This window comes from Peromyscus leucopus, chromosome 1, assembly GCF_004664715.2.
Source record: "Peromyscus leucopus breed LL Stock chromosome 1, UCI_PerLeu_2.1, whole genome shotgun sequence".
NCBI lineage: Eukaryota > Metazoa > Chordata > Mammalia > Rodentia > Cricetidae > Peromyscus > Peromyscus leucopus.
The window spans coordinates 107,507,147-107,519,630 of NC_051063.1; the positions used below are offsets into that span (position 1 = coordinate 107,507,147).

General features: G+C 44.2%; 2 protein-coding genes across 6 annotated transcripts in view; one reads left to right on the forward strand and one right to left on the reverse strand.

The window, feature by feature from the left end:
* Window positions 1-3,578, reverse strand: part of Rsf1 (remodeling and spacing factor 1) — a 120,359-nt gene extending 116,781 nt beyond the window's left edge. Inside the window, exon 1 of the mRNA XM_028877454.2 lies at window positions 3,364-3,578. Coding sequence (XP_028733287.1) covers window positions 3,364-3,553 — 190 coding nt within the window. The 5' untranslated portion in view covers window positions 3,554-3,578. The remainder of the gene's footprint in view (window positions 1-3,363) is intronic.
* A 387-nt stretch (window positions 3,579-3,965) lies between these two features.
* The window catches only part of Aamdc (adipogenesis associated Mth938 domain containing), a 32,636-nt gene continuing 24,117 nt past the window's right edge, over window positions 3,966-12,484 (forward strand). The window contains exon 1 of one of the 5 annotated variants that reach the window (XM_028877451.2): window positions 3,966-4,082. Coding sequence is in view for 1 of the 5 variants with exons in the window: in XM_028877450.2 (XP_028733283.1) it covers window positions 4,183-4,200 (18 nt within the window). In the remaining 4 variants the exon portion in view is untranslated. Of the gene's footprint in view, window positions 4,201-5,958; window positions 6,032-12,484 lie in introns of those variants that run through there. The other 4 variants (XM_028877450.2, XM_028877452.2, XM_037197354.1 and 1 more) reach the window with 4 other exon arrangements.

Consider the following 12,484-nt stretch of genomic DNA (forward strand, 5'->3'; position numbering starts at 1 on the left):
TTCTACCGAAGAACGTTATCATGTTGCTAAATCTACCTCAATAAATGCTGTACTCAAGTACTGAACTATCCCCCTTCCATACCCCAGCTGGTAGAACAGAAGACTGAAAAAGACACATAAAAACATAGTCTAAGGGCCACTCACACTAGGAAAAGCAAATCTTGCATAAGTTGGAATTTTTATTTATTGTGTGCACATGTGTGCACTCTACGCACACGCCAAAAGCCAAACGTAGAGCTTAGAGCACTGCTTGCAGGTGGTCCTTTCTTCCACTATGCAGATTCAAGGACTCAAACCCACATCAGCAGGCTTGGCAGCAAGTACCCTACCCCCTGAGCTACCCTGCCAGCCCTATTAGAACTTTTAAATGGCACTAGAAATGCTTAAAAAAAAAAACTTAGCCAGGCGTTGGTGGCACACACCTTTAACCTCCCCACTTGGGAGGCAGAGCCAGGCTTGTGAGTTCGAGGCCAAGCCTGGTCTGCAGAACGAGTTCCAGGACAGGCTCCAAAAATTCATAGAGAAATCTTGTCTTGAAAAAGAAAAAAAAAAAAAAAAAAAAAAAAATGTGTATATGTATATACATATACACACACAAAGCAAAACTGGCCTGATTCCAACACAGACACCCCATGCACTCCCAACTTAACAAAAATTTAAGGCTAATTACAAATGTACTATGTATCTTTTATCTGAAAAAAACTTTAATGTAATTTGTAGTACAGGAATATTTGTAAGTACCTGGTTTATGAAAGGTTTTTTTGAAACATTTCATTTGGTTTTTAGCCATTACCTTTGTCTACTGAAGAAACTGAGGTCCATATTAATGAAACAATTGCTCTACAACCTATACATTACATTGCTCAACACAAAACCCTAGTCTTTCAACTCTTTCTACCATACCAAATTCTTTCCCAAAAAGACTGAGTCAATCTTATTAGCTAAACTATTGTAAATTGTCTGAGACATCATCAAAGTTCTGAAAATCTTTTTCCTGCACAGTAAAAACTTCCACCTTCAGAGAGACTTTTCATTTGTCACACGTCTTGAACTGTGTGACATTAATTAACAATTATTCTTAGATTCCCATGACAGAATCTATTATTATCAGTACTCTTACCAACTATATCAATGGTAATGCTGTGGCTGAGTTAAATGACTCTCTTAGTCCAAGTTCTTTCCCATTTTTATTTAGTTGACACCCCAAAGCTCAACGCTAGATATAACAAATGGTCCCTAATAATTTTTCTTCTTCCAGTACTAATACAAAGTAAGCACACTGATCAAAATTTAAGGGAATGTAAGCTTATTTGGTATTCAAACTGCAATGGCACGCCAAAAAACCAGTGCCTGCCTCTTAAATTAGTACAAATAAATTCTGAAAACAACTTACCACCAATTTCCCCTAAAATTCTCACATTTCTCTCTGATAAATAAATTACTATTATTTCTAAAGTATCCTAAAATTAAGGTATCCTACTTCACAGTGACTATTTCCTTTAAAAAAATAAACGTAAACTTAATAACGAAATTAATACACTGGAAGTTTAATGTTTAAAGAAATTCTACAGAAAGTCTTAATATAAAGTAATTTAACCACCTTCCAATTTCATAGTTTAAAAAAAATAGCCTTTTATGAGCCAGAGAGTCTAAAAATTGCGAACCGGTTAAAAAAAAAAAAAAAAAAAAGACGTAGAATCGGGCATGGTGAATAATGCCTTAATCCTAGCACATGGGAGGCAGAGGCAGGAAGATTTTTAAGAGTTCAGGCTAGCATGGTCTACAGAGTTCCAGGCTAGCAGACAAAGCAACAGTCTCAATAGAGAAGGTGAGAGAGCTTAAGAATGATGTACTAGAAACTGCCTTAGGGCTCATCTTTGATAACATTGTATATCACATTTTCACTACTGGTTACTTTGAAGAACTTCACACTTGGGTCTTTTCCTAGCTAAGTAAATACATCGTATCGGGAACTGCATTTCCACAGAGAACAGAAAATCGACTCCGCTTTCTTAGAAAGGTCACAACTATCATGTCTTGTACAATACCCAGTCCACCCTGGTCATCTACGCGCAGATCAAACGAAAAAGAAGAGGGGAGGAAAAGACCTATTTGGGAAACGTTTCTTCTTCTGCCAAGGGCTGTACCCAGACAAAGGCAATGTTCGGAGTACACAAATAAGCTTTCTCTAAGGGAAATAAAGTGCCAGAAAAGGAGCGGCACGGATCAGGATTAACAGGGGAAGAGTGTTAGCGCTCAGTGTGTGAGGGTTGCAAGCCGCAGGCACAGCGCTGAGATGCTCCAGCAAAAGAACCAGCAGCAGGAAGTTTCAATGGGGCCGGGCAGAGCATGCGCCCTGCACCCGCGCGGTGGCCTTATGTGGAAGGAGCACCACTTGCGAACACCAATAATAGACCAGCGGCACCAGAGAGAGAAACATGAGCAACAAGCACCTTCTTCAACTGTTTCCCCTGCCGTCTGAGCCCCTCCTCCAGCCTACAGACCAACCACCCCACCCCACCCCACCCTGCAAATGGAAGAGTGACTTCTTCCCCTAAGCCCTGTTGCCGAGATAGGGGGAAGGGAGAGAGAAAAGTGGGGAGATGCTTTTCTATTATTTTGGGGGAGGTGGCGAGGAGGAAAACTATGGAGGAGGAGAAATTAACCCTCTCCTCCCCAGGGTAGAGAAGCTGAACCGACTTCATTTCCCCTCCCTATGCGAGAATGGGGGAGGAAGGGAAGCCCCCTCCCTGGGCGGAGGAGCAGATCTCTCAAAGGGGGAGGAAGGAGTTTGGGGGGTTAGACCAGCCCTCGAGGGAACGGGAAGAGGGCAGGAGCCGACTCTCTCGGGGGAGTTCCCACCGCAGAGAGAAAGAGAGTGGAGTGTCCGCCGGCCCCCGCCCACTCAGGTGGAGTGAGCAGAGGGGGCGCCGGGAGAAGATGGGCCCAGCCTCCCCGGAGACGGTGGGGAGGATTGGTGGGAGGAGGGGAGGAGAAAAGCGCAAGGCTGGCCGGAACCTGCTCTCCCCTTCCCCCGCCACCTAAAGGGATAAGAACTGGGGGGCCAACACCGGCGCGGGGGACCCGGCTCCAGGGCGCCTGCCCGGCACAATGCCCCCTCCCGGGCCCCGGCCCACACCCGGCCTGCGACGCCCCCACCTCCGTCCCCGCGGGGCACGGTGGCCCTAAGGGGCCTCCGCCCCGCCTCCCCAGCACTCAGGAACCCCCCCAGGCTAAGCTGAGTAGAGACTCCACGGAGCCCAGTCCCCGGAGGGGGGGACGGCTGCAGAGCCCCAGGATATCTATGGAGAGGTAGAGCGCGCCAGGGCCGCTTCCCGCCGGGCGTTCGGGCCGATCGCTTACCTTCTCCGTTGCCGATGTCCGGCGGCGGCGCCTGCAGCACCCGCTCCAGCTCTGGGAACGGCAACTCGGGCAGGTCCAGCAGCGGCCCGTAGCGTTCCAAGAAGGAGCAGACTACGGCGAAGTTGGGGCACGAACCCGGGCAGCCCGGAGGAGCCATCGCCGCTGCCGCCGCCGCCGCCGCCGTCGCCATTTTGAACTGGAGGATGGAGGAGGAGGGGATGGGGGGGCGGGAGGAGTTGGGGGGGCCGAGGAATGGTAGGGCAGCCTTACGGACGACAGGAGGCGCTCTCGAGTGGACGCCCCTGCGGATGCGAGCGGCTCCGGCAGGCCAGGCGCCGCGATCCCACAATACCACGCCGGCCCGGAGCAGTCGAGAACTGAGTTAGATCGGGGGCAGAGAGGCGCTCTGGGCCCTTCACTTTCCGCCCTCTTCCCTTCCCCTTCCCTCTTCGACTTCTCCCCTCCGACTTCTCCCCTCCCACTTCGGGGCTGCCACTGCCTCGTGTGACAGGGGGAATGAAAACAAGGGAAGCGGGGCGGAGAGGCGGGCTGCGAGTCCGGGGGCGGGACTTTCTGAGGACGGCAGCCAATGGGGAGGGAGGGGCGGGGCTTTCGGGTGCCGGCTGGCCGAAGGCTAGTTCCAGGCCTTGGTAGCGGAGCGGCAGGGAGAGGTAAAGCGCGGAGCTGATCGGGGGAGCAGCCGGGATCAGAAGCGCTGCGTGAGTTTTCCGCGGGACCCGGGAACGGAGCCGACCCGGAGAAGGAGGGAGAAGTTGAACCGAGACACTAAGACGCAGACAAAGAGAATGGCGGGTGGGAATGCGACTGTGCGGAGAGGTTAGGAAATGGGGAGAAAAGGTGCGCTGTGGCTTGGCGCGGGACCGTGGAGAAAAGTCTCTCAGAAAGTTTGCTGAGGGCTGTTGCCCTCTGCTGAATGTTGTATGGCAATACTTGTCCTGGGGAGACGCTACGCAGGTCTCCTCACCCCAGATAGGGCTCCCACAGACAGACCAAAGTACAGATAGCACCAGAGTCCAACTATGTGAACCAGTGCGTTTTATTTGTACATGAGTGTGGGAGAGGGTGGACTTACAGGAGCAGAAATGACTTAGAGACCCCAGCATCACCAAGGCCCACCCAGCATGGGTGACAGCCCACAAAAGCTGGGAACGTGGAACACACTGCACAGTCTGCAGGCAGCTCAACAGGTTGGAGAGTGTCATTTCCAAGAGACTCTGGTCTGAACCTCTTCCCTGCAGCTTGGCTGGTTTCCGCTTCTTCCAGGCAGCTGGTCTGATCTCAGAGTCTTCTTTACAGCTCAGATTCCTTTTGCTGCTCAGCTTCCTTTTGTCTGAGGGGTCTCTCAGCTTTTATTGCTTCCTCTGGCAGGGAGGGACCTAATGAATCTGGTCAGTTTCAGGGACTTCCTGAAGCTGTTTTGAGTTGTTTTACTTTCCTGTTTTAAAGAGCTTCCTTGCCTAGTGGAAACTCTTCCACAACCCTGAAGCACAAGAATCTCAGCTGAGTCCCAGGGCTCTGCCGGGGAGGCAGGGAGATCACTAATAATAAGGAATCCTCACCCACCAACCCACCCCCACCCCCACGCGCCCTGCTGGGTGACAGAATCTGAGAAACCAGGCTCTACTGCAGGAGGAAGATGCGAAAACTCTGGGCTCAGCTCAGTCTGAGGTGATCTAGGTGAGGTGAGCTGGGACTCCACTTAGAGGACTGGGAGATAGAGGAACGGCAGTAAGTTTGCTAGGAAACAGAGTTCCACTCCATTGAGGAGTAAGATGTGACATTCTCCCAGAAAGAATCCCAGAGCAGGTAAAAGGCAACGACAATGTAAAATAGAACGTGCTGCTGGGGAAACAGTGTTCTGTATGCTAGGAGCCGGAATTTGGAGTTGAGCCAAACCTGAGTCCTACCCATAAATACTTTATAACCTTCTAAAGTTTCGTCATTACTTTGAACTTCGGTAAAGTGAGGTGATAGTATCTACAGCATGAATAATTCCCAATAAAGTGGATAGTGTAATTCCCTGCCACATTGTATATACTTTAAAATATTCGTTCTTGTCTTGGCAGGTGGCGCACTCATTCCTTTAATCCCAGCAGACAGGGCGCAGAAACAGGAAGAGCTCTGAGTTCAGGCCACATAGGGCTACATAGTGAGGCTCTTGTTTCAAATAAACAAATCTCTCTTGTTATCAAAAAAAAAAAAAAAAAAAAAAGATGGCCGGGAGGTGGTGGCGAACGCCTTTAATGCCAGCACTGGGAGGCAGAGCCAGATGGATCTCTGTGAGTTCGAGGCCAGCCTGGGCTACCAAGTGAGTTCCAGGAGAGGCACAAAGCTACACAGAGAAACCCTGTCTCGAAAAACCAAAAAAAAAAAAAAAAAAAAAAAAGATGTTCCTATAATTCAGATTGAATCAGCTATATTTAGCCTATAATTTATTACTTTAAGCCAAAATTTTAAGCGTATGTTTAAAAGTTATATAATATCTACTTCCTAAAACTAATATAAAGCAACATATATCCTGAATCATATAAAATGAGAAAATGTGTGACTAAAGAAAGATTTTTTTTTTTGAAGGGCAGATAATTGTGCCAGGAACATGGAAAATGGCTTCACAGATAAACATTGGATTTTGTTATGCATTTCCAAGGTAAAAAGAGGGAAAATCGTAAAAGTCTATCATTTTCATTATCAAAGAAACTCATTTTTCAAGAAAAAAAATTTCATACAGAAAGTTATTACCTAGAATAATGATTCTTTTAAAATATTTTCTGTATGTGCAGACATTTGTGCTACTTGCCTACAGGTCAGGAAAAAACCTTGTGGAATCACTCCTCGCCTTCCACCTTTTATGTGTGCTCCAGGGATTAAACTCAAGTAGCCAGGCTCACTCTTCGAGCACCTTTAACTACGGACCATCTTACTGGTCATGTATATGCCTGTGTGTCTGCCTGAGTTTATGTGCATTGCATGCTTACCGGTGCCCTTGGAGGCAAGAAGGCATCAGTCCACTAAAATTACAGATGTGGGTGCTGGGAACTGGACCCCAGGTCATCTACAAGAGCAATAAGCACTAACTGCTGAGCCATCTCTCTAGGTCCTAGAATAATGTTTTGTTTTTTTTTTAATCTAATTATTTTTAGACAGGGGCCTATGTATTTCATTCTGGCCTCCAACTTTCTATGTAGCCAAGGATGGCTTTGAACTTCTGATCCTCCTGCCTAAACCTTCCAAGTATTAATAATACTGGTGTGTGCCAACATATTCAGTTTGTTTGTATTTTAAGTGTGTATGTGTGTATGTCTGTGTGTCTGTGTGTCTGTGTGTAATCCAGAAGAGGGCATTGGATCCTCCTGCCACTAAATATGAGTGGCACACTTAACAACTGGGCCATCTCTTGTAGTCAGATTTCCTTTGGGCCGCCAACTCACACATAACAGCATGGAGACTTATTATTAGTTATCAAAGCTCAGCCTTAGCTTAGGCTTGTCCCACTGACTCTTAAAACTTAACCCATTTTTTTTTCTTCGAGACAGGGTTTCTCTGTGTAGCTTTGTGCCTTTCCTGGATCTTGCTCTGTAGACCAGGCTGGCCTCTAACTCACAAAGATCCGCCTGCCTCTGCCTTCCGAGTGAAGGAATTAAAGGCGTGTGCCACCACCGCCTGGTATCTTAACCCATATTTTTATTAATCAATGTTATACCACATGGCTTTTACCTCTCTCCAATTTTGTGTGTCCAACTTGTACTGCATTTTGATGGCATCTCCTGCATGCCTAGATTTCTCCTTCTTCCTTTCTCTCCCCAGAAATCCCGCCTATACTTCTGCCTAGCTATTGGCCGTTCAGCTTTTTTACTACACCAAATACATCACAGCAAATACATCTTCACACAGTATACAAATATCCCACAACATTTCCCCCTTTTTGTCTAAATAAAAAGGAAAGGTTTTTTTAACTCTAATATAGTAAAACTGTATATAATAAGAATAATTATCAGGTAAGAATTACAATCACAATGTCCAGTCCATTTGTATTTGGCAAATGTGGAGAACATACTGCATTATCTATCCTATCTTAGTCCAAAGTTTTATACCCAAACCAGTTTTTATCATAATTTGTAATACCATCCTAAAAATATTTTTTTAGACCTTAAAACATCTTTTTAGATAAACAACTCAAGCTTTTATGTTTCTCAACGTTATAAACTTTACATCTCTTGTAAACAAGGAAAACTGTAACTATAACTATCTCACCTTCAACTCCATCAGAGACCTGCAAAGGATAATTCTATTACCTAAGAAAACAGAAAGTGCAAAGCAGACAACTTCCAAAGCTATAGAAATGACAGAAACAGCTGGCTGCCGGGACAATCACCTAAGATTCCTCTGCAATGGTGAGGCATCCATCTTTGGCCTATAGGCCTAGAATATTGAACAGACTTTTCTGTGAAGCAGGAATTTTGAAGGACTATCCTACCTCATGTTAGCAAAGTTTGGCAGTTGCTTTCTTTTGTATCCTGCTTATCCAGTTTATACAGCATACTGTCAGCTGTTGAGGAAAGGACAGTTTCTTGCTCAAATGGCTACCTTTGCCACATTGAAAGCAAACTCCATATGAAGGTTCTTTGATGCCCATTATTTTTTTTTTTGAAGTAGATTAGTACTGCCAGGAGCAGTCATGTCTCATGAAAAGCCTTATGTTATTAAAACATTTTAAATTTTATATTCTGTAGGTCTTTGAAATATTTAAAGACTATTTAAAATATATTTCTGTTTGACCTTGAAAACATACCTAACATGACTATAAGTTTGATTGTTATAGATGACTAACTATTGACCTGTCTTTTTTTTTTTATTATCCTAAATAGCTTTCAAGGACTAAAACTTTATATTAAATTTTTAAATGATCTGCATAAGTTCAATACAGTAAACAAGAAATAGAAACATAATATAGTATAAGAAAAATAACACTAAAAACAATATATAAAAATCCATATCAATGTAAAATATTTGAGACTAGTAGTTATTTTTTTAGTTCAAAAGTAGACTCAACAATCCACTCTTTTATCCCATCATTTCTATATATACCCCCTTTTTACCTTCAGAAATAGATCCCTGAATTTAATCTTCTTTGTTCAGCTTTTTTCCTGACATGACCAATAACAACTTGTAACCAACCACACTAAATGATGACAAACATTGATAACCCACGAAATGACCAAAAACTACCTACTCCATCTCTTGGGAATGTTGGTATCATGTTCTCTAGACTGCTTCCTGTTGTCTGGGGACAACAGCATCTTTAGGGTACCTTGAGAAAATGGGGATAATGGTCAAGTCCTGAGAGAGCTAGCTGTATTATTTTTTGTTTAGTCTCTGTGATGGGTAAGTGTAGAGCTTATCTGAGGACTTGTCTGGATAGTCTGTGAGGCTGACCATCTCGGCTAGCAGCTTTGAAGTTGTTCTAGATGGAGAATTTTGAGGAAATTGCAACAGAGGCATTTTGAGAGGCTGGATCACTTGACTATGTGTTTGGTCTTTTTTTTCTTTCTAAAAACACAAACTTTTAAAGGTAACATGTATTTGCATTAACACAAGTATGGAATATGCACTGTGCACAAGTCAATTAAAGATGATATTTTGTTCTATGTTTGAGCAGGTAAAAGGCATCTGTTAACTTTATAGTTTGTTTGGACTGTATAACCAAACCTCTGTCAATGTTATATGAAAGGATGGCATGTAATAAAAAGTCATGAGGACTCTGCGACCAACAAGATTTATCATGTTTCATCCAGTCCCAGAGCTGTTCCCACAGTAGAGGGATGTGTCACCTGTCCTGTAGTCTCTCTTGGTTTCTTTTTTTATGTCTGTAGCCAAGATTTTCAGGAGGTCTCCCCTGATCAAATTTGATCTTTATTAATTTTGAAGAGAACCATAACTTTTTGTTTCCTATGGAAACAAAAGCATAACCTCTCCCCCAATGCAACATATTTTTGACTTCCATTTTGAAAGTTAAGATAGTCTCTTTTTTAAAAGATTTGTTTATTTGTTATTATATAGAGAGTGTTCTGCCTCCATGTATACCTGCAGACCAGAAGAGGGCACCAGATCTGATTATAGATGGTTGTGAGCTACCATGTGGTTGCTGGGAATTGAACTCAGGACCTCTGGAAGATCAGCCAGTGCTCTTAAACTCTGAGCCGTCTCTCCAGCCCATTAAGATATTCTTTAAAATATATAGGTTGAGTTAATTTAACAATTTCCATAATCCAATGTCTCTCGTCAGCTATTTTTTTTGTACATTAGCATTTAAAAAATTCAAAGTCAACAAAGCACCATACAGGATCCAGATGCCCTGTGTATTTCCCATCTTTATGTGGCTTTTTCCTTTTGTATTACTTTACTCTCTCTTTAAAGACTTTATTATTTTAACACTATTTATTTTTCTATGACTGTGTATACCCATTTTTTTTTTCTTTCTTTAGCAGCTAAGCACATTTTTAAGCATGTTATATCTGTTCAGAGGTTTTCTTGGTCTTGATCTGACTTTCTGTGCTTCTGCAGTCTTCTCTGACCAGCGTGAGGCAAATCTTAACTTGTTAGGCCCTCCGTGGCACGGCTAGCTTGTGGTGCTGGTGGCAGGCTCTGACCTCCTTCATTCCATGACAGCCTAGCCTTCATGCTGCCAGATACTGGCAGGAGAAGGTTTACTGCCCCAGCTCTTGGAATTTGCTGAGTCCAAGCCTCATGCATATTTACCTAGCAGGCTGCTCAAGTGCTCCACTGCACAGCAGGGCCTCTTAAAAGACCCGTTGCCACTGTATACCGAACCTATCTGTGATACTGTTGTCACCACGTTGGGTGCCATATTAATTGGACTTTCCTTTGGGCTGCCAACTCACAAATAATGACACAGAAACTTATTACTAATTATGAAAGCTTGGCCCTTAGCTTAGGTATTGTGGATGATTGATTGATAAATAAAACACTGATTGGCCAGTAGCCAGGCAGAAAGTATAGGCAGGACTAACAGAGAGGAGAATTGAGAGAGCAGGAAGGCAGAGAGGGAGACGCTGGCAGCCACCAGGACAAGGAAGATGTAAGGTACCGGTAAGCCACGGGCCATGTGACAAAGTATAGGTTAATAGAAATGGATTGAATATAAGAGCAAGAGCTAGACAATGGTAGGCCTGAACTAATGGCCAAGCAGTTTAAATAATATAAGCGTCTGTATGTTTATTTTATAAGTGGGCTAAGGGACTGCCGGGGCTTGATGGGACCAGAGAGAAAAACTCTAGCTACACTTGGGCTTGTTGCACTAGATCTTATAACTTAAATTAACCTATATTTATATTAATCTATGTTCTACTATGTAGCTTTTACCTTTCTCCCATTTTGTGTGTCTGATTCCTTCCATGTCTCAGTGGAGTCTCCTGTGCACCTGGATTTCTCCTTTTCTTCCTTTCTCTCCCTGGAAATCCCTCCTATACCTCCTGCCTAACTATCAGCCCTTTCAACGTTTTCTTTCTGTTTGTTTGTTTGTTTTCCACTTTTCAAGACAGGGTTTCTCTGTGTAGTTTTGGTGCCTGTCCTGGATCTTGCTCTATAGACCAGACTGGCCTAGAACTCACAGAGATCCACCTGGCTCTGCCTCCCAAGTGCTGGGATTAAAGGCATGTGCCACCACCGACCGGCTCCTTTCAGCATTTTGTTACACCAATCACAGCAAATAGATCTTCACACAAAGTACAAATATCTCACAACAATCTCTTCAGCCCCTGGGATAATGATTCTTAATCTGATATACAAATTCTCAAATCAAGAAAATATTTTGAGTCAGGCATGGTGGTGCACACCTGTAATCCCAGCACTTGGGAGGCAAAGGCAGGTGGATCTTTGTGAGTTTATGGCCAGCCTGGTCTACATAGTGAATTCTAGGACAACCAGAGGTATGTCAAGAGATCTTGTCTCAAAAAAAAAAAGGGGGTGGGGAGAAGCCAGGTGGTGGTAGCGCATGCCTTAAATCCTAGCACCTGGGAGGCAGAGGAAGGCAAATCTCTGAGTTCAAAGCCAGCCTAGTCTACAGAGCAAGTTCCAGGACAGCAATGGCTACACAGAGAAACCCTGTCTTGAAAAAAGAGAAAGAGAGAGAGAGGGAGAGAGAGAGAAAGAAATTATAAACAACAATATGCTTAATGCTACTACTGAAAATTATTTAAATGGTTCTCTTTATGTTATGCATGCTTTACTACAATAAGGTTTTCTGGGTTTTTGTTTGTTTGAAGTCTTCAAGAAAACATGGTTGTGACAGGAGGTGGTGGCACAGGCTTTTCTTTCATCCTAGCACCAGAAGGCAGAAGCAGGCAGATCTCTGAGTTTCAGGCCAGCCAGGACTACGCAGTGAAACTATCTCCATAGGGGAAAAGGGAGTACAGCTGAAGTTGGCTTGAAGCTAAGATCGCTCTTCCCAAAGGACCTCGCTGAGATTCCAGGACCCAGGTTTGGCTCTCAGCACCTGTATCTAGCAGCTCACAACCACCTGTAGTTCTCAAGGATCGACGGCCTTTTCTGGCCTCTGAGAACATTTGCATACAGGTAATGAGCTGTACATACACCCAGGCACACACAAATACTCATAAAACAATTAGTTATTAAAAGAGAATGTGGGGCCAGAGAGATGGCTTAGTGGTTAAGAGCACTGACTGCTCTTTCAGAGGACCCTGGTTCAATTCCCAGCACCCACATGGCAGCTCACAACTGTCTGTAACTCCAGTTTCTGAGACCCAACACCCATGGCAAAACACCAATGTACATGAAATAAAAGAGAGAGAGAGAATGAGAATGTGGCTGTGTGGATTATTATGGGAAATGAAGTTTTAATAAGTGGGAAAATATGGACTTTAGGCAACCAATGAAGTTGGGAATATCAAACTAAGAAGTCTCAAACTGAAAAATGGGGGCATAAGGGTGGAGAAGGAAGAGCCTGGGGACCCAGCTGAAGAAAATCTGACCCAGAGGCCAGTGAGATGGGTCAGTGGTTAAAGACCTGATGCCCTGGATTTGATCCCTGGAGCCCACATGGTAGAAGAGGAGAACTCTTGCA